This window comes from Aptenodytes forsteri, unplaced genomic scaffold, assembly GCF_000699145.1.
Source record: "Aptenodytes forsteri isolate BGI_AS27 unplaced genomic scaffold, ASM69914v1 Scaffold65, whole genome shotgun sequence".
NCBI classification, from domain to species: Eukaryota; Metazoa; Chordata; class Aves; order Sphenisciformes; family Spheniscidae; genus Aptenodytes; species Aptenodytes forsteri.
This window is the reverse complement of record NW_008795127.1, coordinates 7,002,365-7,028,212: the sequence shown is the minus strand read 5'-3', so window position 1 is coordinate 7,028,212 and position 25,848 is coordinate 7,002,365. Positions and strand designations below refer to the sequence as shown.

The 25,848-nt window shown below is 38.1% G+C and overlaps 2 protein-coding genes across 2 annotated transcripts in view; one reads left to right on the top strand and one right to left on the bottom strand.

The window, feature by feature from the left end:
- PAICS (phosphoribosylaminoimidazole carboxylase and phosphoribosylaminoimidazolesuccinocarboxamide synthase) overlaps positions 1–12,156 on the top strand; it is an 18,636-nt gene extending 6,480 nt beyond the window's left edge. The window contains exons 7-9 of the mRNA XM_019471569.1: positions 274–432; positions 1,148–1,310; positions 12,104–12,156. Of these exons, the coding sequence (XP_019327114.1) occupies positions 274–432; positions 1,148–1,310; positions 12,104–12,152 (371 nt within the window). The 3' untranslated portion in view covers positions 12,153–12,156. The remainder of the gene's footprint in view (positions 1–273; positions 433–1,147; positions 1,311–12,103) is intronic.
- LONRF1 (LON peptidase N-terminal domain and ring finger 1) lies at positions 9,778–25,848 on the bottom strand. Its single transcript, XM_009277446.2, has 12 exons — positions 25,823–25,848; positions 20,105–20,223; positions 17,569–17,691; positions 16,818–16,964; positions 16,119–16,356; positions 15,943–16,033; positions 14,964–15,078; positions 14,251–14,372; positions 12,894–13,052; positions 12,622–12,784; positions 12,081–12,233; positions 9,778–10,535 (listed from the first exon to the last, which is right to left on the bottom strand). Exons 2-12 carry the CDS (start codon positions 20,207–20,209, stop codon positions 10,377–10,379), a joined length of 1,575 nt encoding a protein of 524 aa, XP_009275721.2. The 5' UTR covers positions 20,210–20,223; positions 25,823–25,848; the 3' UTR covers positions 9,778–10,376.

Genomic DNA, 25,848 nt, shown 5'->3' with positions numbered 1-25,848 from the left:
CTTACTCCTCTGATACTGAGACTTCCCCTCAGAGACAGTAAGACGTGCTAACTTCAGTTGTGGTAAACCAGTAGCTGGGATTTAAGGCTGCAAGATTTAGAACATATTTCTGTAAAGTGGGGAAGTTGGACACAAAATTCTCATGCTGTGTAATGGAATTGACAAAATAACTGCAAACAGACTTGGGGTCTCGGATAAAGTTCCCACAAAAGCAAGTGGTAGAGAACAAGGTGGATTACTTATTTCTGAATGTCTTCCGCTTCCCCCCCCCAGGAGATGGAATCCCAACAGTGTTTGTTGCAGTAGCTGGCAGAAGCAACGGTTTGGGGCCAGTAATGTCTGGTAACACTGCTTACCCAGTTGTCAACTGTCCTCCACTCTCAGCTGACTGGGGTACTCAGGATGTGTGGTCCTCTCTCAGACTACCCAGTGGTAAGATGATCTTCAACTCATGTTCTTGTTCTGACCTACTCTATTTTCGTTGTTGTTCTAGCGTACATAATGTATACGTGCACACACATGTGGCAAAACACTGGAAAAGTAGCTGGATCAGTCTAAAGACTGAGCAAAGTCTTTAGAAATATCTTGCATACAGTCTTTGACTTCTTGATGGCAAAAAGCCCAATAGACAGAGCAAAGATTGCATAGGAATCATCTTCAGAAAAATATAAACCTTGGCTTATCCTTGCTAAATATTCCAGTTTGAAATTGGAATTAGTATTAATGGGGATCTAAATAATTGAATTTTGTTCAGTTACAGAGCTGCATTTTCCTCATGATCAAAGATCAAAAAAAATCTTTCTCCACAATCAGCGTAGGTATGAGCTTAACTCTAACTATTACTTCAGCGCATTGCTACCTGTATGGTTTAACTTTGTTAGTGACTTGAACGGGTGCTTGGCAACTAGGAGGCCCAGAAGTCTCTTACCTTTGTATAAGGAGAGTCATTTGGTATGCTGGCTTTTGGTTTAAAATGCCATGAAGCAGTCATGTTAGAAGTAGTGGAACACATACTACTTCAGTAGCTTTAAATCTAGATCATGTGGTTCCTGGAGGCTGAAACAAACATTGTCTTAAATTGTTCTTCAGAGGCAGTGTTTTGTTTGACTATAAAATATGCTTTGGTAAGTGGCACTCTTCTCTGCAGGTCTTGGCTGCCCTACTACTCTGTCACCTGAAGGAGCTGCCCAGTTTGCTGCCCAGATATTTGGGTTAAACAACCATTTGGTGTGGGCCAAACTGCGATCAAACATGTTAAACACCTGGATCTCCTTGAAGCAGGCTGACAAAAAACTTCGAGAGTGCACCTTGTAAGTCATACTAACAAGTAACTGTTATTACTTACGCAAAGATAATGGCGTGCATATCCATTCATATTAGAATTTACATTTGGATGAGCTCAAGTGTCCTGCATCCTTTCTTACAGAAGAAAGCATTGTTAGAGCAGCAGATGAAGTCTGTCCTCATCCTTCCCATGTGTATTTTTTTTTTAAATACAAAACTTAGTAAAAGATGGGGAAGTAGTATTTTAGGTATCTCTTTCTGTTGCTCCAAAATGGTGCTGTTCTGCTTTTTAGTGATACTGTTAACTACAGACTATGTCAAGAGAATGATTTGGTGCGATCTAAATAGGAGTCAACTAGTCTTCTGTATTTCTGTAACAGTAATATTCTTCCATAATAATAATATGTCTTGAACCTTATTAACTCAGCTGGACTGCTAACTAAAGCCAGTGCTGATGCTGTTCTGCTTGCAACGATGGTATGCTTTCTTTAGCAATAAAATGGCAACATATCCTGTATTAATAGGAAAAGGGGCTGGAAAAATGTTTGAAGAGCCTGAAATAAATACCTGCCTTACTTAAAAAATGTGTATATATATACATGTATGGTTTTTTAATATGTGTATGTATACATACCCCATTGATATCTTCTGGAATGATGTGATAAAGTTGACGCCAATTCTCTTGTTCATAACAAGCTATACAAATGGTTTGAGTGAACTGTAACTAGGCTTGTTGCCTGTTTGCTGTAACTCTTGCCTGGTCCAGTTTTTGCCCTTTTAAATACTAGGCAGATGTCTCCCTTCAGTAGTTCTAAAGGGCCTATGTGATGTTGTCAAACTGTCTTCATACACTTCAATAACTACCTATTATATATCTATATTTCCTCACTGTTTCTATGGAAATTTTACTGAACTGAAGGGGGGGAATAAATAGTAAAGCAACAAACTACTGGGGGGAAATCCAAGCATGACTGTCTTGTCTTTGCACACACCAGTCTTCTGAGTAGGTACGATTCTAACAAATATGCAATTACTCAATGTATGTAACACACTTTTACAATTATAAATAAACTATTGAATTCAAAGCTGCTTAATGGAGACTTATTCAGTAAGTACACGCAAAAGCTAGCCATTAGCTGTGGTACGTAACTTCAGGACCTCAAGTTAGGTAATACTCTCGTAAAAAGCTTATGCACTAAAACCTGCCTAGAATGGTATTAGGTGACAGTCTTCTGGAAGATACTCTGCTGCTTAAGTGTCTCTCTGTTATAGGAAGCTGTGTTGCTTTGTTCCTAACGTACTGCTTTATGATTGTGTGGTAGGTCAGGCCTTACCCCTTAGTGCGAGCAACTGGATTAAATGCTGCTGCTGGCCTTCTCCTTCACAGGAAGGGACCGCGTCTTATGTGTCATTGTATAGAAGAGCTCTAAACAATGCTCTCTTCTGGAGTTAAGTGCAGGGTTTTTTTTAATTGGTCAAAGCTTACACTAAAGCAAAATAACTAGAACTTTTTTCTTAGTCTTGAGGGCGGTTGCTTTTCTAATGTATTTCTAAATGAAATCTCAATAATAGTGAGGGCTAGTGATGACAAAGAGGTTGAAATTCCCTGGTGGCATACCATCTCTGTGGAAGCACTGACTTAGAAGTGAAGATCCTCAAGACAGTGTTTTTTAGCAAGCAAGCTATTTACCAGGGTTGTACTCACCTGCATGCTTATGCTAGCACATCTGAAAGCCTGCTGTCAGCTAGCTCTCCTAACAAGATAGCAGTATTAACTTCAACTAGCAGAAAAATTAATGGGCAAAAAGAGATGAGTGCATGTTCTTTGTTTGCTTGGGTGAGTGAATGGGTTCATCTTACCTTCTAATCAGACAAGAACCAGAGCCAACAACTGTAAAGGAGAGGGCAGCGCTTCTTTCTCCTGGTGGCAGCAGTCTGCTAGCTCAGACTGTGTTATGTATAACAATACATAACCTGAGGGTGAAGTTTCACAAGAGGTGAAAGTGTCATTTCCTATTCTTCCCCTCCCTACCCAACACTGGGTGTTAGCTCTGATGGGTGATCAACCTGACAAGCTTATTAGTCACCTGACTACCCCAGCACCATGGTGAGACAGGCAACTGCAGCCAGCCATTTGTCTCTTTTTCTACCTGCATCGCTATGTTGTGTTGCTGTCTCTGTACAGTCTTCCCCCATGCAATAAAAATTAGTAACAGACAATGGTTTGAGTGTTACACCTTGGAATATTCTGTATTGTCGCCAGTTACTATCCTCAAATTACTTGCACCCTGATTATACTAACTTCATGTGTAAAATTGTGCCAGTTTACACTGGGCATGAGCATGCTAAGTGCTTTAGTTGCCATAGAGATGGCAATTCTTCAGTTTCTGGATGGGCTGGATTGTTTGGTGTTTTTTTTGTGCAGTCTGTACTGAACTCTCAGAAGCAAACCCTTGCTTGAGCAGTTGCCTTGCAAAGAAGTACAAAGACACAGCTGCTAGCATTAACACTGTGTTGCTGTGATCAGCAGATGAAACCTGTAAAGTCTATGATATCTGCAACGACTCTACATAGTCATCCTAAAGGCCGAAGTGCTGCGTATCAGCTGTTTAGCTGGAAGTTCTTCACAAAGCTTTTGCTATAAAACAAACATACTTCCCCTTGGTTCAGCATTCCAACTGTTACATTGATGCAATAACCTGAGAATTTCTTCAGGCAGAAATTGATCTTGTAGCACTTGCTTTTTTGTCCAATTTTAAAAACTGTCCCAACAAATTCTTAAATAAAAAGTGCTTTTATCTTCATAAAAACTATTACATAGAGGGATTACTTAAATTTATTTGCATTTTTAAAATTGAGTTGGAATACCTGTAATGAAAAATCTAATTTTTAAGCACCTGCTGTGGAACCTAGGACCCTGGATTAGATCATGTCCTAATTAGCAGTCACACTTCCCTGTTCAAAACTTCCAAAAGCTTACACATGCTCCATTTCTGGGCTCAGACAAAAATAAGGTATAAAGGTTGTTTGAACAATCAAGACTTGTTTCAAGGTATGTACATGAGGAGAACTTTAAAGCTTCATAGAGGGTTGATTTTAAAAAAAAGCAAAACCAAAAACCACAAACCCTGCATTTCCCGCAGAGCTTAAGTACCTCTAGAATGCGGCTGCAGTCCCCGTTCCCAAATCCCTATTCCCTTTCAGATCTAAGTGTGTGCATTCAAAACTCCTCAGAGTTGCTGCACAACAGCTACTTGAGCGAGAGGGACCTAAAGCCACTTAAGCATCTGCTGTTGTGCTTTTGCAGAAGCATTTTAGATCTTGACAGGGCAGAACAGCCTCTTACTCATCGAAGCCTCATCAGGATACACAAAGTCAGTGTTCCAGCCAGGATCTCAAAGCATACCTATTCACTCAAAACATAATACGCACTCTACAGGTTAGAACAGTCACCCAGGTTATAAGCAATTTAATCCCCTCTCTACTGGGGGAAAGGGACAAAACTTAACTTTTACTCCTTACTGAGGGTACTGAAAAGTAAGTACTGAAAGAGTACTTTAACCACCACAGGGATGCGGACACCTGTAGGAAGGGAACATCTTAATTTCCCCTTCCCCCCCCCACACTGTTTCAATTTGTTTCCTTAAATAACTGCAACAGGGGTTGGACCACAGCAATGCTGCAGCTGCCTCTAAGAGCTTTGGGTTTCTGCCTCGGGAGTCTTGTAGCAGGCCTTAGACAGACCCTGTTAACCTTCCTTTGGTATGGAAATGATGATGACTATGAAATATCAGTTCAACTAGACTGGGAGCTTTCTGAAGGACTTACTCCCTGAAGAGTATGCCCCGAGCATAAGGAAGATCTTCAACTTGGAGAAGACAGAAGATTATTTGTTCCCTATGGAAGGTAAAATTCAAAATTTCTTGAAGAAGGAATTAAGATGTATTTGCATGGAACTTGGTAAAAGAATTAACTATAACAGCTTTGCTCTCTCTCTTCCCTCCTAATGACAGATGTCATCACCACTAGGAGGATAGATACCTTGATAGAAAGATAGCACAGCAAACAAGTTGCCAAAAGCTCAACAGATGCTTGAGAATATCAAGCATCAAGTTCAAGTCTTTTCAAGGACAGAGCTTTTCACAGAAAAGAACAGGTTGTCTTTCAGAGGAACTCAGAGCTTCCAAGATACCGGGATTTTGTCCCGCAGGGGGAAGTAAGCTGAAACGTCTGATAAACAGATCTGATAAACCGGCACAGGAAAGAGGGTGGGCTGTGGCAGCCCCAACAAGTAGCCCTCAGACAGAACTAAGTAAGGTCTGATGCAAGAGGGAAAACCAAAAAGAAATAGAACAAACAAAAAAAAAGGAACAAAGGGAAAAAAAGAAAACCCCAAAACAACCACCACCACCTCAGAGCAGCATCAGGGAGAAGCTAGCCCACTTGGCCAAGCGCCTTGTATAAGCTCTTTATGCCGATAAAAAGCAGCATTCCTAGCTGACAGACCAGAAAGCTCTTGAACGCAAGGAACCAACACGCACACAAATAGGTGATATAATTAGGTAGTTTAAGATGCCAAGCTCCAGAGAATTTCTATTGGGATTGGAAAGTGACTGTATTTGTCTTGATACAGCACAGCTCCCTGTCCCCAGTTTCCCATTACATCATTTCCCTTTTCTAACACACTTAAACATCTGGTAAATGGCCAGCTTCCTAGCTAGTACAGGTTCATATTCAGTCTGCTTTAGAAGTTATTTCCAGTATAGGACATTCTTCCATCTGACTTACCAAACAAAACAAAACCCCTCAACTAGAAGTATAAAGACTTCTTTACCAACTTCTTTCTCTCCAACATTCAGAACTTTTTGTCCTTAGAGAGCCTGCCACATGCTCACAGGCGCTCCTGACTGCATTTGAGCTACATCGCTTGTACTATCACTAGTGCAATTACATTTTTAAATCCATGGTGAAATCCTGCTATTGGCCTTTGCTTGTAAAAGCAGTCGCAGTCATGAGCATCCAGGAAAGTAAAACTTCACCAAAATCAAGGCTCAAAACTCAGTGGAGTCTCTTTTACTTTGTTTTGGTCGAGACTTTAGAATAACTTACATCCTAGCATTAAACGTTTTACAGCTCTTTTTTTTTTTTTAAATTGTAGAAAAGCACATAAATGAGAGGCTAACGGACAGATTTCAGTGTGATACCAAGCGGCATGGATACGATAATCCTTAAACAGGTATCTCATGTCTACGCACTAACTGCAACAACCTTCCCACTGGAAACCCAGTTGTAGATAGCCAGGTTTCTACAGTCAAAGGCAGTACTGAAAGAGCAACATCTCAGACTTGGTCAGGCGCAGGCCAGGCAGTTGTGGTTTGTCTACTGCTCCTTGAAGACCTGCTCAAAGCCAAAGTTTCAACCATTCTCTCTGGGAACTGTCCCTGCCCCAACTGATAAAGTCAAGTGAGCAGTGCCTTGCACTGCAAGTCTCCCTTGTGCTGTCGTTCAGGAGACTCAGTTATGCAGATCAACTCTACCCTGTCTCACTTGTAATCGATGCAAATGAGGCTATAGTAAAATTTCAGTATTTAGCAGGTATTTACCCCACCCCACACACGCTGGGACAGACCAGCTCAAAGGAGTGGGTTAGATGATTTATAAAACCAAAAGGATGAGCATACTGTCCTTCCAAGTCTTGTAAAGCCGCTAGCAATGTTTGAATCTGGCCTAGTCTTTCATGGGGTTCAGAGCAAACATTTCTCCCTCGTAAAGTTCTGGCATCACTTCAAGTTTCATAGCCACCCCCACCAACGTATCTTACAGCCATCTTTGCATATTGTCCTTAAAGAAACTTAGGACCAGTAATAGGCCCACAGAGAAACGATTTGCTAGAATGTGAAGAAGTTTGTGTATTTGCCAATTTCCAAAAGAAAAATCAAGTTAGATGGAAAAACACAAAGTTGCCATTTCACACAGAGAAAACTGAAGTTTCTGAACCTAAAGTTCATTGGTTCTCACCCAGGGCACCGAGTTGTTACAAGAAATTGTTTGGTAAGAGTAATTTAAGGTAAAGAGACTAGAAGTGAATATTAATCATGAATTAAGAATTTCAGTGAGATCTCTGGCCACAATTTAGCAAAATTGGGAAGAGGTCCTTGCCAGAAAGATTTGAAAAATACATCAGTTCTGGGCAGATACTTCTCAGTACAGTGAAGTTTATGGCCTTTCTCATATTAACGTACACTCACATCCAGTTTATTGTATAGCTATTTACAGATCACCAATCTTTCGAGGCACATCTCGTTTTGTTCTCACACTTACGTAAAGAACACGTCTACATCAACTTGTCAATCACACAGTTGAACAGGGAAGGCACAATCCCATAAATGAGGTGCCCTAACACCAACTTGGGGTAGCTCTCATTGGCTGGTCCAGGGGTGCTGCCCGGCAAAGGAGACGTCAACCTCCTCTGTCACGACATAAGGACAATTTCCCTGACTGTTGCTCATCATCGGGTAAGACTAATCATTAACAGTGTTGTACCTTGCCTACACAGCAAGTAAGCTTTCCCCTTTTCCCTTTCGCTCCTGCCTAGATTGCTCGCATTCCGCTCAGGCTTAATTACATCAATTGTCAACTTTATTATAATAAATGTAAGTTGATCAAACTTGGTCCTTAGCCTGTTGCTGTTTTATCATTCGATAGCTAAAGAACCCTTGCTGTATGACATGGCAGGGGGGAATTAAAAAGATAATCAATAAGGAAGTACTCCCCAAATTCAAAACACTATCAACAAAGTACAGCATGGTATCTCTCTTCAAGATATTTACTGAAAGGTCTATGCCAACATTCAGGTGAGCTTGTTGTTCTGCCCCATTCTAACTGCACAAAGTGACAAAATCTGGTTCACAACCAACCACTTGAAAAAATTCCAACTTAAAAATCCTCTTAAAAATCTTTCCTCCCCATTCTCAATTTCAATCATTCCCAACAGCACCTACAATGATCGTGTGTAGAATAGTTCCTGAAGAGTAGTACTTACTATCAGTCTTAATGCAGCATGTGTTAATCACAGTAATTTTGCTTTTTTTGTTGTTGCTGTTTCTTTTTAATAAAGTTTTCTCTTACATGGTTTACAATTCCAGAAGTAGAACTTACATATGCACAGGACAGTGCAAGCCAACTGACACTTTATCTGAATTTTTGTTGTATTAAAAACTCATGGGAAATTATAAAGAAACACCTAGAAGCCACACCTTCCAGCAGACTGGGGAATACTCAATTTCAAAATTAAAGCTCTCGGCAAGGAAGAAAAAAATAATTGCTGCTAGATTATTTGGGTATTTCAAGCCTGGCTACAGGGACTTTTCGCTGTCAAGAAAAAAAAAATCCTGTCACCTGCATTCTTAAGAAGATCGTGGTGATACAAAGATTAAGTTTCTAAAGTTAAAACATACTGAAGTGGAGAAATAGAGGATCTCCTTTCTTCTTTTATTATGCAAATAAAGCTTTCCAAATATTGATCCAGGACTTTATTCATACAATAAAGGGGAAATTTACCGTAGATAGAAGCCCACATTAAAAATGATCCATCAGATTTCAGGTTGCCTGTAATATCTCGGGCCTTGAACTCCAGAAAAGAACAAGGCCAGAGCATCTGATTAGCAAGTCTGTGAAATACCTAACTGTTCTGCAAGAACAGTTTCCCACAACGTTTAAGTTTTGTGAAACGCAAACTTCATACCTGAAACCACCTTCATTTAAACAAAGTAGATAAAAAAGCAGGACACCAGCAAAAAACTTGTCTGACCGATAATCAGTCTGAGACAGGTACTATAATCAGAAACAATTATGTACGTACCAATTACGTCATGAAGTGCCCACAACCCTGATGTAGGTTAAACAGCTGCTTCTGGACGTACTTAAGATCCCAGAATAGAAGCATATGGAAAATGAAAGTGGTTTTTAGTTTCTGATAAAGTTAAAAATATTACAAACTTTTAGCTTTTATTGAAAATTAAATATATTAGCAAAAGCAAGATTTAAGAAATATTTTACAAATGATTTACATACAAGAAAGCCAGTATCAGACATATTCACAAATATGCAAACCTTTAATTACAAAAAGTACCTATTGGCAGCATGATGCTAACCTTGCCACTGCAGTGTGCTCTACTATTGATATGAATAAGGCATAGAACTCACATTTGCACCAACTTAAAAAGTTCAAATAAAACTTTTAAGCTTTTAAATCCGGGATGCACAATCCCCAATACACACACACGCGCACACTCTAAGATTTCTTCTTCTAAGCTCTATAAACTAAGTGTGTGCTCTGGAAGAACAGCCAGCCTGAAAAGCCCAGTAGAGACGTAACTGGTACTAGCATTTAGTTTTCATTTTCCTCTTTAACATGTACAGGCCTAGGTATGTAAACCATATTCACAGTTTAAGTGTTTTTAGACAGAAGTACCTTTTTTTTTTTTTGCATTCGTTCCTTAAAAATGGCTCTCAGTTCAGCATACAGTTCATAATGTCACCTGTTTTGTGATGCATACATTTACAAGATAACTTAAAAATCTGTGCCATATTCATGGTCAAGATAATTTCAACAAGAGTAGTAATATCCAACAGTGACATTCAATACTATATTTCAAATATTTGTGCAAACAGCAAAAGAACAGTTGTATGAGGCAAACATTTGCAAAACCTTTAATACCTCCTCAATGTTGTAAACTTGGACTGTCAGCCTTAAGTCCTGCACTTCCCACAGCTTTAAAAAGTCAGTGGCTAAAATTATCAAGTCTCAAAAAGGTTCTCTTCTACATAGTGCAAATTGTAATGTAGATAACGTGAAAAACATATCTAGCTGGATTGACGCTGTGCAATCATCAGTGGTCTTCTCTCATAGTTGAGGAAAGTGTGCATTCAAAGAACCGCATGGTTCAGGAAGTCGGGAGGGTGGGGAGCAGAGAGAAAAAGCAGTTCCATTACACTTCTCAAACCAGCGCTAGATGTGCAAAGGCAGCAAAAATTCCAGCTGCTACTACAACCAGAACAGAGTAACTTTTCAGGAAGACCCAGGCGGTTAGTCACTTGGACTGGTCTCTAGAAAAATATGTGAGTATATGTTGGATTTTTATCAGACGGTCTTTTAAAGACATCATGGAGAGAACTGACAGCTGATATCTGGGGTCTACTGGGAGAACAGCTAGAAGCCACCAACACCAAGCAGGACCATTGGGCATTGCCTAAAAATAAAAGACAAGTTGGTTACCCATAACCAGTGTAGTACAGTTGACTAACATGAAGACACCAAAAGACAAAGTCGTCAATGACAAATTAAAGTTTGATACTAACTAGAGAATTCCAGATCCATGAGATCAGAAGGGTGCTGAAGGGATCTCTTCTGATCCCTCCCCAACTGAGAAGTCAAATAAAGTACACTTAAACTAAGCTTGATAAAGCAATTATTTTTAAGACAACAAAGGAAGCTCATAGCTTGCTTGGGAAAAGATGGCTAAGGCTAGGACAGTCACCTAATAACAAACCTCCCCAATAAAAACTAAATCCATTACCTGTCATGCTATTCTTGAGGCTTGAATATTCTTGAAGCCTAACATTTTCATTACAATTGTCTTTGTTATATTTGAAGGACTCCTCTATCACCTCCCGATTCCACTCCCTTCTCATTACCTCCTAGACAGAGCAGGACTACTTAATCAGTTTCTTCTAAGTTGATAAAACATACTATGTAACTTCTTCCTGTACTTTATTCAATTCTCTGCACCAAGCCTTAGATGTCATGCCCAGAACTGGACATAATACTCCTCAGCAGAGGTCCTATCACTGCAGAGAAGATTAATTACTTCAAATGACTTGCAAAAATATTACTGGTAGTGGTACAGTCCAGGATGACATTTCCTCCCTTGCATCTGTATCACACAGTTGACACATTTGTGTTCTATTATAAATCTCAGGTACACACCCACAGTATTGCTGCCCTGCTAGTTATCCTGGTTTTGCACACTTATTCCTCTTTCCTAGTATGTTGTTTTAAATCTGTTTTTTTATTAAAGTGTTCTAAAATCACTTCTGAATTCATGCACTGGCCTCCACAGCATCTACAGTCCTCCCAGATCAGTTATTATAGTCTCATAAAAGTACGTAGCAGATGGGTGAGGGACAGGGTCTCATAAGATCCCACTTCACACATAATTCCACTTTGAAAGCCAAATTTTACATATTTTTAAATGTTACTTTTCTCCAGCCTCCACTCTTTCAGGATCTCACCAACCTTCATTAATTGTTTATAATAACCATTACAATAGATTGCTGCAGTTCGTTTCTTAAGAAACATTTGTCAAATCCTAGCAGCTGCAGCAGTTTGTGACACTAGTTCAGAAAGGAGGAAAATGTTATTTGTGATTGATTACCTCTTTGCCAAAGATTACTACCTGCACGTGTCACAGGGGAGGAAATAATTTTTTTTTCCCCATTTGAATTCTAACAGCTTTACACAAACCAACAGTTTAAAATGCTACTGGAACTTAAAGTGTTCTCAGTTTACTAGTTTTATCTCCACAGCAGCATATCATCCTTTCCTGCAAAAACCGTTGAACAGTGACAGAACTGCCTTTTGTTGCTCATCATAAGAGAAACAAGATGCAAGCCTTACGCCTTCAAAGTTGGGAAAAAAGTCTTTTCTTTTAATGTTTAGCAGTTGTTAACAGGGTTTTTATTTTTAGAAATTTTAGAAATAAGCACCTAATAATTGATATGGAATGATGTCTTACCTGTATATTTTCCTCCCTGCCAGGCATTGGTCCGAAGTGCTGAAGAATTTGAGTGCGAAATTTGTTTCTTAAGTTTTGGAACCAACTGCAGGCCTGATTGTAAACAAAATTGTGAAGTTCTCTCAGTTTCTTTAGTTCTTCTTCATCAGCAACCTATAGGAAGAATGTTATGAAAATATCGTTAGAGATAAACAATTAAGGTGTTTAAGCTAAAAATCAAAAAACATTCAATTTCAACTGTATTTAGATACATTTCTTGCATTCTCCTAAACCTTGATTGCTAATGACTGAATAGTAAAGAAGTCCTGTGATATTTTAAAAAATTAGTGCTTCAAACTATTGTTCAAACAAAAAACACAGTATTTCTTTGTTGCTTTATAATAATAAAAAATTAAGCTAGCTTCCATTTCTTCCACGTGTTGGCACCAAATCTTCCAGTGGTACAGAGACCTAAAAATTTGAAACAGAGCTCTCAAGAACAAATCAAGCAAAAATCTTGAGATATTAATACTATCAAGTATTTATACAGCATTCCGGATACCTTAACATCTTCCAAATATTCGATGTCTGCAGTGCAATAACCATCTTTCATCCCTCTCCGTAAAACTCTAAATCTCTTTCCACCAACTGTATCAACAACAGACCGTCCATCAGGTAGAAAATGAACGTTCCTAATTTGCAGCATGCATCCATAATCTGCAAAACTAGAAAAGAAACCTTGCCAGTAATGCAATTACACACTTCTGAAAGGACACTTTTTGTAACTAAAAAAGACTAAGAGATGAGAAGCTTAGAATTAGGATGTAAACCTACCCATTTTGAGAATCACTTATACACATCCCAAACTGTTTAGTCCCAGTTTCCATACTTCTGCGAATCATTAGTCGGTATCTTGGCTCAAACACATGTAGAGGGCAAGGCACAGTAGGATATGCCATAGTGCAAACAAATATTGGAACATTCTTGGTCAAGCTTCAAGAGAACATCAAAAGAAATATGTGGCTTAAAAAAAATCTCATCACTGAACTATGCCAAGACAATACATTTTTTTTCAGTATGTTTGTTATATTTGAGGTCATAAAGCACTCTTTTCAAAGTTTAATAATAAGCACATTGTAATAACTTTCATAAACAATAAAACCACATACTAGTAACAGTGACTGAATACCTATGTACTGATTTGAACACATACTGGACAGTAAACCTCACAGTTATCCAGTTAGTGAGTATCTAGTGAGTGAATGAAGGGCTTTGTTTTGGGGACAGGGGTGTTATTTTTTTCCTTTTTGTTTTAGTTTGAGCCATACAAGCCATTATGCCCTCAGAGTCACAGTTTTCCTGGAACTAAAAAGATGTAGCAGTAACTACATAGTGGCTAGGTCACTATTTAGATTATTTTCAGTGATGGACTCCAGATCACAAGATGCAACCCAGGGTATAAATTTTTACCTTGCAATATGCCTCAGCAGGCCTAATTGAAAAACAAAATTTTTTTTTCATGCTATTTTATCGAGTATGTACAGTTGATACAAACAAGTTAGCGTTAAAACATTACCAGGTATTTAATTTTAATACCTTTCAGACTATAAAACATAATTCTAATGTATGGATTCTGTTACATAAGTTGCATGAGCTACAGTTTTAAAAAGTTTTCCGACGTTCGTATCTACAATACATGACGCTTTATATATCTGAAGAACTCTACTAGAGATAAACATCAAGATTACAAAAAAATCCCAACAATTTCTTTTCATCACACCTATCTTTATGCAATTAATGTCTATCATGAACTGCTTTGAAAGAAATTCAGGTATCTGAGACTCTGCAGCCAACTCAAGAGGACAATTCCATTAACAGCAGCTAAGCTAAAACTGAAGCTCCACGACAGTGCACACAGAAAGAGAAACAGAAGGGCAAACATATTTTGTAGAGGACTTAAGAGCCTCACGTTGTTACTATCAAAGTGTGATTTTTTTTTTATTTCCACAGTAGTGAAAAAACTGTTAATTTTCCGAAATACACATTTAAGACACCAAATTAACATGCATCTATACTCCTTCTTGCATCCATTATATGCCACTATTAATAATCACAAAAATGATAAAACATTTCTAAAAAGGATTTCCATACTAATCTCTCAAGTTTTCTAGATAAAAGATAGCAAGCTTACTTTGAGTGTTCAGCTGTTTCTTCAGCATGAATTCTTTTTCTCTCATATAATTCATCAGACAAATATTTCACTATTAATTCCTCCAGCAGTTCTGTGATGCTGTATTTTCTGCTTGCAAGGTACTGTAAGCAGTTTAAAAAAAAAATTAATATTTCTTTTCATATGTATTAACAAAAGACTTGAGAAAGTGCAGCTTTTATTTAAAACCATGATATATGAAACGTGTAATGAATTAGATGTAAACCCATGAAAACTTACAGCTCTGAAGGTCTTATGTTTCATTACTTAACACCTAATGTTACTCTACTATTTGGAAATGAGATTCTCTATTTTATTTCTTAGTGTCTGGCAACTTGAGTGTCTAACTCAGTTTGTATTTCTCTGCTTACCAGAGACGGAATTGATTTCCCAGGTTATACAGCCATACAAATAAGGAAAGCGTACAGAAATCAGAGAGGTTTTACTGAATAGTTACCAAAGTTTACAAACACTCAGAATTTAATTACACCAATAAAGTAGATGGTCACAGAAACATAAAACCCCTAAGACCCTGAGGCAAACCTAATCAACTTGTACTGACAAAGTTTGTCTCAAGTTTTTCCTTTCTAGCAGCAATCCATAACCCAAGTGAATCCAAGTTGTTGGGTTTAAGTGAAACAGCCTTTAAGATGACACAATATTTGTATTTGTGAGCTCTACTGAGGAAACAGTACCTCTTTCAAACTCTCCTTACAGAGTGGACACTGAGGAGCATGGTCTAAACACCGTTCCAAGCAACCTTTGCAAAAAGTATGTCCACAAGGGGTTGTCACTGGCTCAAAGAATAGCCTGAAACAAAGTTATTAAAAGTTAGATACCACGGCAAGTGTGTGTTTTGCTAAAAAAGTCAGTGATCAACCTCTTTAATTTTTAAGACTAGTTATACCATAACAAAGCAGAGAAAATTAATCCCATGTCTCCTTATTCTATTTTTTCCCCCCTATACTGCAGTTTGTTTCCATTTACTACCGCATCACTCATTTTTCGTATTTTCTGATGAATCTGGAGACATTTCAACACTCTAAATATCTAAACATTTATCCCAACATACAAAGATTTTGGTCTCACTACATAGAGATTCAGAATACACAAAATTAAGCAATTCTTTGAGGAGCTAAGTTGTTTTAATACTAGTATGTAATACTGCTAACATAACTATGGACAGTTTGGTATACATCATATGTTTTAAGGTATTTATTCTGAAAACCAAGACGACTCAGTAAGAGCTTTCAAATACATCAGCTACATTAAAGTAGACTAACATTCTGAAGTATCTACATCTAGTAGACAAATATGAGGTTCACAGGCAATACTTCTAAGCATTAGCCTTCCCAAAATACTAAGTTAAATAGTTTTATTGACTGAAAAAAGCCCTAACATTTAACCACAGAAGATCCTATCCTTTTTAGGTTATCAATTAACAACGCAAAGTTTAATTTAAAAGGCAGCTTGATTAAAATAATGCTGTATTATATAGCACTACAGCAAGTGACACATTTAAATAAGCATTTAACTGCAGGGATAGAGGAAGGCTGAAAATTATCGACTGATATCAGAACTCATCACAACCTGTAAGTACCTCAGTTTGTATGTGTAACAGATATGTGGCCAAGCATCTATAACGGAAATATTGCATCAAGGAGGAAATCTTACCTCATACATAGAGAGCACTCAAAATCTGATACATCAATCAAATCCCCTGGAATTGTTCCAAAAGCCAGTGTCATGTCCCTTTTTGTACTTCCTAAGGAAAAGCAAGACAAAATACTCCTTCAGAGAAAGGCACGGGACAGTAAATACTTTAAATTTCAAAGTAAGTGACTTTTTACCTCCTTGCTTTTTGTGCTTGTTTCTTCCATCTTCAGATACAACTGTATCCTGTTCTGAAAAGGAAAGCTTTCTTTTCAACAAAGCACCTTTTTCTTGGCCAGAGAGAAGGGGTTCAGAAGACACTCTCTTTAAGCCATCTTCCTTGGCAAGGTCTTTTGTTGAGTTAAGAGCATGGGCAGACTGTGCACGATTTAAGCTTCCACTGACAGGCTCCAGTACCTCTGATCCTCCTAAACTCTACAATAGTAAGATGAACTGAACTGTACTTAAAGAGGAACACAAATCTAAGTATATAAGATGTGAACATGCAAAGATATATAAGCCAAACTGATACCCACAGTTAGTTCATTAGTTAACTAGAGGAATTTGATAGGTCAAGACAGTGTTCAAATTTGCTTAGCGTTAACAATTTAAAAATCTTCATCTGCTTCAAAGAGAAGAAAAACTGTATTTCTCTCTATTTTGAAGTCACTAATACCAAATCTCAGTACCTTCTAATAAGTAGTTCACTGGAATAAGGAGTCTAACACTCCAAATGAAAATACATTACTCCCAAATCACAGTTCTTTTCTTCCAATTTAGCCAATTACAGAAAGTCAGCATTTAGGCTGGAAAATAGGTAAGATAAATAAAGATATCGGGACATCTGATGTTTGCGTATCAGCCAAAGAGAAAAGTTATCCTATAGTTTTTGTTACCTGCTCAGGACAAAGCTGTAAGTTGCAGTAAGACTCAGTCACCTCAGAACCAAGTATCAAAGGTTTATTTCGAGTATGTGGTGAATTCCAAGCAGATTCCTTCAGACTCTCTCCTAACTTCTCTGGTGACAGCACATCACACAATGTCTAGAAAACAAACAGCTAAATGTTCATAATAATAATAAAGATATGTCTAGGTGCTTTTTCATAAAACTACATACCAGAAATAAGAATTTAATCTATATGAAGATATCCTCATAATAGAGCTTTATTTAAGAAGTAACTGAGAAAGAACAGTTAAGAACAAGCAGAAACCTACATAACTATATTGCTAAAAAGAAATTTTCTAGAAATCTTTTCTACTACAAGTGAGCTCTTCGAACATAGTTAGACATTATCAATTCATTATCATGCAGCTTTTTCAATGTAAATTTTTATTATCAAAGAAAAACTGTTGTGCTCTGGGCACGAAAGAGTTCAACTTCGAATATTTAACTTGCTGTCTGCTTTCCAGTTTTCTAGATTTTCGTTTAGTAACTTCAAAAGCATATGTACTTTGAAACATGTACTTAAAACTTGTACATTAGGACTCTCTTCAACATAGTATGATATATCTTGCAAGGAACCAATCTGCCACCTGAACCTTCTCTGTATGTATTTAAGATTTTTAGATGCTCAAAGTCCACCATAAGGGGAGCTTTATAAAGGAACCAAGTCAGAGATAGTAATCCAGTTTCATAAATAAAATTACCCTTTCCACTTCTAGCTTGGCTGGAAGAAAGTCCTCATCAAGGGCTAAGCACTGTAGAAACAGTTGTAAGGCATCACCTACAAAGCCAGAGTCTTGCAGCACTTTTCCTTTCCGGAAGTAGACCTGAAAAACAGATATCATGAAGACATTTCTAGAGAGCACGTAGAACTGCAGTATTCATCTTACAGGCATTACAACAGAGTTAGAATTAGAACCCTTCACGACAAAAAGAATGTAGCCCTTCAACAAACTTCAGCTGTGCACAGCGTGGATGATCTATATGCCTTGTCTAACATACATCCCCCACAGTGTTTGAAAAGAGTCATGGGATAGGCTGGTGTTAGTCTCCTTCCAGTTAATTTGTTCTGGCTTACATGAAGGGTTAAAAACCTGACTAGTGCTGAATTCACAAAAAGCCTTAACTTCCCCTTTCTGTGAGCCTTTGGAGGGGAAGAAGGGGGACGTCCAGTGCAAATTATTACATAACCTCATACAACAGCTTACAGGATACCCTTTTTGCCCTCTGTTTCATTAAAAGCCTTACAGTTCCAGCCTGCAGGAGAAGGGTAACTACAAAGAAAACAATCCACACAACCATGCATCCCTTACATCCCTTAATCTATATTCTTAACACAAAACAATGCACTTTTGGAATTGCTTCCTCCAACTATATTTTATCCTTAAACGCTGGACAGCAGCTAGGAAAAAAAAATAAAACCCCCTAAAAAAAAGGGGGAGAAAAAACTACTGAATTTTGCTGAACCTACCTATATGACGTTGGAACTAAGAAGTCCCTTATCCAACTTATCTCAATTTTAAAAAGTTGCATTTGCAGTAATATAAATACAAGTTAGATAAAAACAACAGTTATCTAAAAAAAGTTAGATAAAACAACAACATCGAGATTTTGGATAATGAGCCAGAAAACTGAATTTAAAAACAAAAAACAAACCAAAAAACCCCAGAGAGCAGTTTCTACGGAACGACTGCCAGTATTAACAGTAGAGTGTTAAACAAGGCTGTCAGATGAGGGCATGCATCATCTTTGATGGATTTGGGCAATTTCATTAAGATGTATCCTGAAGAAGGAAAGTATGCTAATCCTCCTCTTACAAACAGTTTGTTTTCCTACAGAGATAAGAATTGTTAGAGGAATCCATCAAACCAAGCTCAGTTAAGTGAAGTGAGGTTTCTTTCCAAACATATAGAAAAACGTAGACAGTACTACCAATGCTGAGAGGTAAAAAGTAGGATGCTCTCTGAATTTGCAGTAGCCATGGAACTGCTGAACACAGGAGAGACCAAGACAGCAGCAGGTATCTCCCCTTGTGGGGCAAGATCTTGCTGCTCCTGCTGTGCTCAGTTTAGACAGTGCTGCAGTATGCAGTATCTTACAGTTCTGAAGGCCAGTGACTGCCCAGCTGCCTGCACTATTTGCAAAGCTCAGTTCCCACTGAGTTTCTCTGGGCTTTTCGAAGAACAGCTTTCCAAGCTAAAACAGCAAAGTGTCCTTCTCTTAATAAAAATTAACAAATAAACAAAACAGATGCCAAACCCCAGCTGTTACAGGTTACATCACCATAAACTATCCCAACTCCAAGTATTGGAGCCACTAAAAACGGCCCCAAACACATGCTTACATTTTTTAGCCAATACTATTGCAAAAGAACTTATTGCTTGTGCTAAGTATTTTTTGACTCTTTGGTAGCATTTGGAAACACAAACTGTGTTGTCCTATTTATATAGCAAACTGTTTTACCAATACTCAAAAACTATGAGAGAAATGTTGACTTAACATAGAGCCAAGAATTCTAGTCCTGATGGCAACAGTGCTCACTAATCTCATGTGATATTCTCAAGGAACAGATAATGCTTAAAATGCTCTGACTTTGGGAAATAAAATCAAAGTATAAACACTTCAGGGAAGCGCAGAACTTTAAAAGGACTAACTTGTACATAGCATAAGAAATTTTAAAACTCAATTACATCAACCTACGAAACGTACAGGCCTCAGAAGTTCTGCTTTCAAGCAATTAAAGCTGGCTGCACAATTTCAGCCAACCATCCAGTCAAATAACATTAAGCTGAAGTTAAGTTTGTAAATATTTAATAACTTCTCTTAAGAGAACACATAATTGTGTTCTTATAAAGAAATAAAATAATCAATAATAACTACAGACAGCACAAAAGCACTTCACAGTACTTCCCAAGAAGTCAGTTCTACTGCACTTAACCTTTTGTCCAAAGACACCATCTCTTGTTGTGATATGAAATAAACATACCTCAAGTTTTTGATGAAGGCTAAATTAACAGTTCCAAGTAGATTCATCAATCAACTCTTACCTGCTGTACTCATCAGTAGCCTGTCTCATATAAGTAACTATTTTAAGATACCTTTTAGCATTTTGCATGTCTTACAAGATAACGTTTAAGGTCACTGACCCAGGTTCTTAACTTGATGTAAGCATAATTTAGAATTAATTAATTTTACAGATAAACACAGATTTTGAAAAATGAAGAGTTCATATCAACTTACCTCTGGCCAATTTGGCATTTTAGAAATAACAAAATTTAGAGCTTCTATGGCTGTTTTATATTCTTGGAGGCCAACATGTGACTCAGCTCTGTAAATTCTTAGCATCAAGTCACTGGAATCTGAAGACAAAAATTAAGTAACATTTTTAATAATTCAGAAATTTGTTTTTTTAATTAGATATGCTTTCATAGTGATATGTCATAACCACACTTTTTTGTGCCATACTTTCAAAATTGCTGGAGTACCTTCTCCCCCACCCCCTGTGTTTGGGTAATAAAAGTGGCAGTAATTCCAGGCTCATGTCTTTCAAGCTAAAGATCAAATTTTGCACCCTCTAATGTATCTTGCAGCAACTGGAAAATATGTTTTAAAAGATCTAACACTGAGGCTGACAGAATAAAGTATTGCTCAGTACTGCTGTGACAACAAAAATCGAGGACTAAGTAGACTTCAGCTTTACAGTACACCCATTCAAAACCACAGAAAACTGGGAATTCACCGCACTTGTATTAAAAAATCTAAGTATTACAAAGTTTGCTTTCAAACGTTCAAGTTTTTCTTTAGACTGTCATTTGTTTTTTTATAATGTCCAACCCCTTCCAATTATGGCTGGAGATACAGATGCCACTTTCACAATGGTATCCGTCTGGTAAGTACCAGAAGTAGGCTTTATCACTATGTGGTCCAAAATGAGATAGCCAATACCAGAAAGCCTTTAACACCAGCTGGCAGCCCTGTTGTAAGGAGCGGTACTAGTGGAACTTCTCACATTAGTATGTGTTCAGTAAAGACAATTTCTCATGTCCAACATACAGCATTTTCTACTTTTAGTAAAACAATCTCTAAATGGGAAGCACACCCATCTCCATGCCACTAAAACTGTGGTTTTCATAACACAACTAACTGTAGCTATTGCTTGGAAAAAATGCCAGCACACTGCTTTGTTCTTGAATTTTTTTTAATACACACCTGTGTTTTTCATTGAATGAGATAAACAAGTGAAACATTGGTCTACTGTAAACAATACTAAAATTAAATAGTTCTTTAAGTTTGTTTCAACAAGATTTTCTTGGGAGGGGATCATTTCAATTTGATATTCTCTCTTAATCTATTCGAAATGCCTGGTTTAAATTTTCATAATTTCCACATTAGCTTGTTTTACATGTAAAAGCCAGACCAGTCAATGTTCCCATGTATTCCAACATATTGCTTTGTAATTAGATACACAATGCTACATGTAAAAAGGCCTTAATGGAAAAGAAAGAGTTAAGAAAATCAAAACTGACAGAAGATTTCACAGCTGAAATGAAAGTGTTGTCTTTCAAGCTGACAGTTTCCCTTCAAATACAAATATTCCCAATCCTGGTTTGTTTGGGTTTTATTTTATTTTAGACATAATAAAATGTTTGTATTAACGGAAGTCTGGGAAATTGTCTTTGTCTAATTTAAACAGGTAATTCTGCAGGCAGAAGAACTGAAGCCTGCTTTCCTGTGGCTTTGTGTTTTGTGACTTAGAGCCTAGTAAAGCGGGAGCTCAGATCAAACTCTTCAGACTTTTTTTTCTGCTGTATTTGACTCTTTGGTGTCCAGCAGAGTTAGTATCAAACCAAATTCTTTTCTTCAGAGGTAGCAGTAAGTGCAGGTCTTTGTTCGCTGATAAACTGCCTACTTACACATAGTCAGAGGGAGCTCATCTTTTTCAGACTTTCAAGCGTAGAAGATAACCTAAGGAACTCCCGAGCCTTCCTTTCTGGGGAGAGGGTGAGGGGTAGTTTGAAGATGAAAATGTGACTTCAAGTCTACAGCAGGTGGACATTTTGTCCATTTCTTTTTCAAAGAGAAAAGCATGGTTCCAATTGAACTGGTACAAAACAAAAGGCTAAATCAAGGAACTAGGACCCCAACTCTGCTGCTGAACACACAAACACTGCCAATGAATGATCAATACATAAAACAAATTGGGTCTAAACATTTGCAAGACCAAAAGATCTAAATTTATATGTCCAATTTTGCAACCATAATTTATTTTCTAGGCTTTGTAATTGTGAAAACATTGTTTTGCGATGTTTCAGCATACTTTAATGTTTGCCACCTAAAGGAAGGATGCAAAACTATTTCAAATTCTTACACCAAAGACCAAACAGAGCAGAAACACAACTTGTGCTTGAATTTTCAATTTCAGTAACCCAATATATTGTAAATACAGAAATCACTCACTTCTAGCATACCCAAAGACAAATGGTTTTAATAAAAAAGACACCAAGTACTTTCAGTGCAGAACTGTGCATACCAGTTATTATTACATTAATAGGAAAGTATACAAAGGTGTACACACAAAAACCCACTCATTATGAGTTCTTTTTTTATACTACTTCCAAAGCATCTGCTCCTGGCTACTGTCAGCATAAGCATACCAATAAATGGACCATCTCTGGTCTGATCCTGTATGCTTTTTATATGGTTCTTAAAAATATACCAAATTCTTCAAAAGAAGACATGGACATCACTATGCAGAAAAACTTTAGGACACAGTATTTATTAATACAGTACTATAAGGTCACCCCAACGATCAGGGGTTGGAACACACAACCCATGAGAAGAGGATGAGAGAACTGGGCTTGTTTAGTGGAAAACGATTCCCGAAGGCCTTGGGAGAACCCAACAGCCTTCCAGAATCCAAGAGGAGGCTACCTAGAAGACTCTTTACTGAAGTGCATGGGGGGAAAACAAGAGACAATGGTTATAAGCTGAAACAAGGGCAGTTCTGCCTTGAAATGAGGAGAACATTTTTTCACTATGAGGATAACTAACCTTTGAACAGGTTGCCTAAGAGAGGCTGTGGAATCTTAGAATCACAGAATCATAGAATCATAGAGGTTGGAAAAGACCTCTAAGATCATCGAGTCCAACCGTCGACCCAACACCACCATGCCCACTAAACCATGTCCCTAAGTGCCTCATCTACTCGTCTTTTAAATACCTCCAGGGATGGGGACTCCACCACTTCCCTGGGCAGCCTGTGCCAATGTTTCACCACTCTTTCAGTAAAGAAATTTTTCCTTACATCCAATCTAAACCTCCCCTGCCGCAACTTGAGGCCATTTCCTCTCGTCCTATCGCTTGTTACTTGGGAGAAGAGACCGACCCCCACCTCGCTACAACCTCCTTTCAGGTAGTTGTAGAGAGCGATGAGGTCTCCCCTCAGCCTCCTTTTCTCCAGGCTAAACAACCCCAGTTCCCTCAGCCGCTCCTCATAAGACTTGTTCTCCAGACCCCTCACCAGCCTCGTTGCCCTTCTCTGGACACGCTCCAGCACCTCAATGTCCTTCTTGTAGTGAGGGGCCCAAAACTGAACACAGTATTCGAGGTGTGGCCTCACCAGTGCCAAGTACAGGGGCACGATCACTTCCCTACTCCTGCTGGCCACACTATTTCTGATACAGGCCAGGATGCCATTGGCCTTCTTGGCCGCCTGGGCACACTGCTGGCTCATGTTCAGCTGGCTGTCAACCAGAACCCCCAGGTCCTTTTCCAAAAGGCAGCTTTCCAGCCACCTTTTGGTGGCTTCAATCTTCATCCTTGTAGGTTTTTACGATCCAGCTGGACAAAACCTTAAGTGAACTGCTCTCAACCCAGTGTTTATTCCGCTTTGAACAGGAGACTGATTGGTCAACAGACCACCTGAGGCCCACTCCAGCAGGAACGAGTCTGTGATTCAGACCAAACTCAAGCCTATTAGCTGTGTGTTTCAGGATACTTGATTAAAGACAAGCTGCACTTGGACTTTAATCCAATAGACTTCCTTTAAGTAAACTATTATTTAAGTAAACTATTTCATTTCAACCCCTGCAAGGAATATATTAGCCATATGAATGTTAACAATCCTCATGTTTTTCAAAAGTCACTTTTGCACCATGGCAAATATTTCTCTTTCAGATGTTTCAAGAAATGTAAGAAAGTTATGAAAAGATGCCATTTGAGTAAAGGTTTAGTGCCAATGCCTTATTTAGGACATCAGATTTATGTTTATCACAATTTTTTAACTCTCGCATTAAAAAGAAACAGAGATGAACTAGCAGTGAACTGTAGTGAACAGTTTCTGAACTGAAACAGAACATGAATAATTTTAAATATGAATACATTTCTTATGCTACATCTTTTCCACCTCTAAGTGTTTTTAAGAATTCATGTTCTGGAGGAAGACAGAAAGTGTACCAGCAGCTATTAATTAGTTCTCTATTGGCCTGAAATCACCTTCAACTTGCAGTTGTGAGCCCACAGCTCTAAACTGACATTTAATGTACGTCTGCATTCCGATTCATGAAGTTCTTTAGTATCTTTACCAGAATACTTGTAATATTGATAGTTCTCAGGACTGGAGACACAGGAAATAGTTGTACAAAGGACCTTAAACTGAGCTTCTAGCACTTAATTCTAGCACATGTACTGAATTTGAATAATAAAATTGTGGATAAGCATCACAGCTGACAACTATTCTCAAATTTTAAAGCCATTTTAAAGCCAAAATTTAAGATGTAGCTTCACGAAAAAAGGAATCAAAATTCTTTCCCCACAGATATCTAAATGGTATTGCTAAATCCATAAAAGAAACATTAACTGGAGTCTGTAGAATTAATTTTCTCTTTTATTCTTTCAAAACAATCTTGAAACATGAAACAGGACCCCTGTAAACATTTGTGATCAATAGTGGATTCATCAGTTTGTACCCCAAAGGCCACTGAGTTTTGACTCCATTTCTTTGTGACTTGTATGAGTCAATGCTGTCTTTCAAAACATACAAAGAAAAAAAGTCTGCTTCTTACAGTTCCAAGATTTAAAATAGATCAGCCACTTTCTTAGGTCACATCTATCCCATACCCTACATTTCGGAAACACCCTGGCAAATAACATAGAATTGAAGGCCACAACTGAACCTCTTTAAATTAGGTTGCCAAAGCGCATATAAAACATATCTGAGATTTAATCCCACCTACATTGAAAACAGTTTATTCTGGAACTAGATCTAACATATCTCCCCAGAACAGATTGGAAGGATTCGACTTATGCAAGCTTTTTTTTCCCCCCTCCGCTGCAGACAACTGTACAAACGTAATACACTTAATCTGTAAAAGTATTAATTCCTAAATTTCTGAACAGCAATAAAATGGCACAAATGAAAATGGAACCCCACAGGTCACCAGGTGTTAAAATCCATAGTAGAATAAACACAACAAAGGAATCTGTCACTGGATCCATCTAGGTATATCGATCACACAAATTTGAGTCCCTTTACAAAGACTAAACTCTGAAAAACTGATCGTATCTCAAGTGTTCGTGGTACCAGACATACTGCCTGCGGTCAATATAGGATAGTCTAAAAGCGTGCCTCTACCTCCCGTCTTTGCACCCTCTCTCAACACTATATTATAAAACTTCAACCACACCCACCTATGATGTCACTGCCATTACACAACCTGTCCCCCTCCATGCCTGTCTGCTTATGCAACTGGGCCCGGCCTGCTGGGAATTATCTTGGTGACACTTAAGACTGTGAAAATAGGTCTCTCTCAGGAAACAAGGTTAAATAACAGCAACAGAATTTCTCTTGTCCGTGCACAGCGATTACTAAATACAAAACAAAACAAAGCCCACAAACTCTTCTGTAAACAAGTCCCACGAAAGCATGTGGGGGGAAAAAAAAAAAAAAACAAAAAAGACGTGAAGAAGCCCAAGCTGGACGCTCC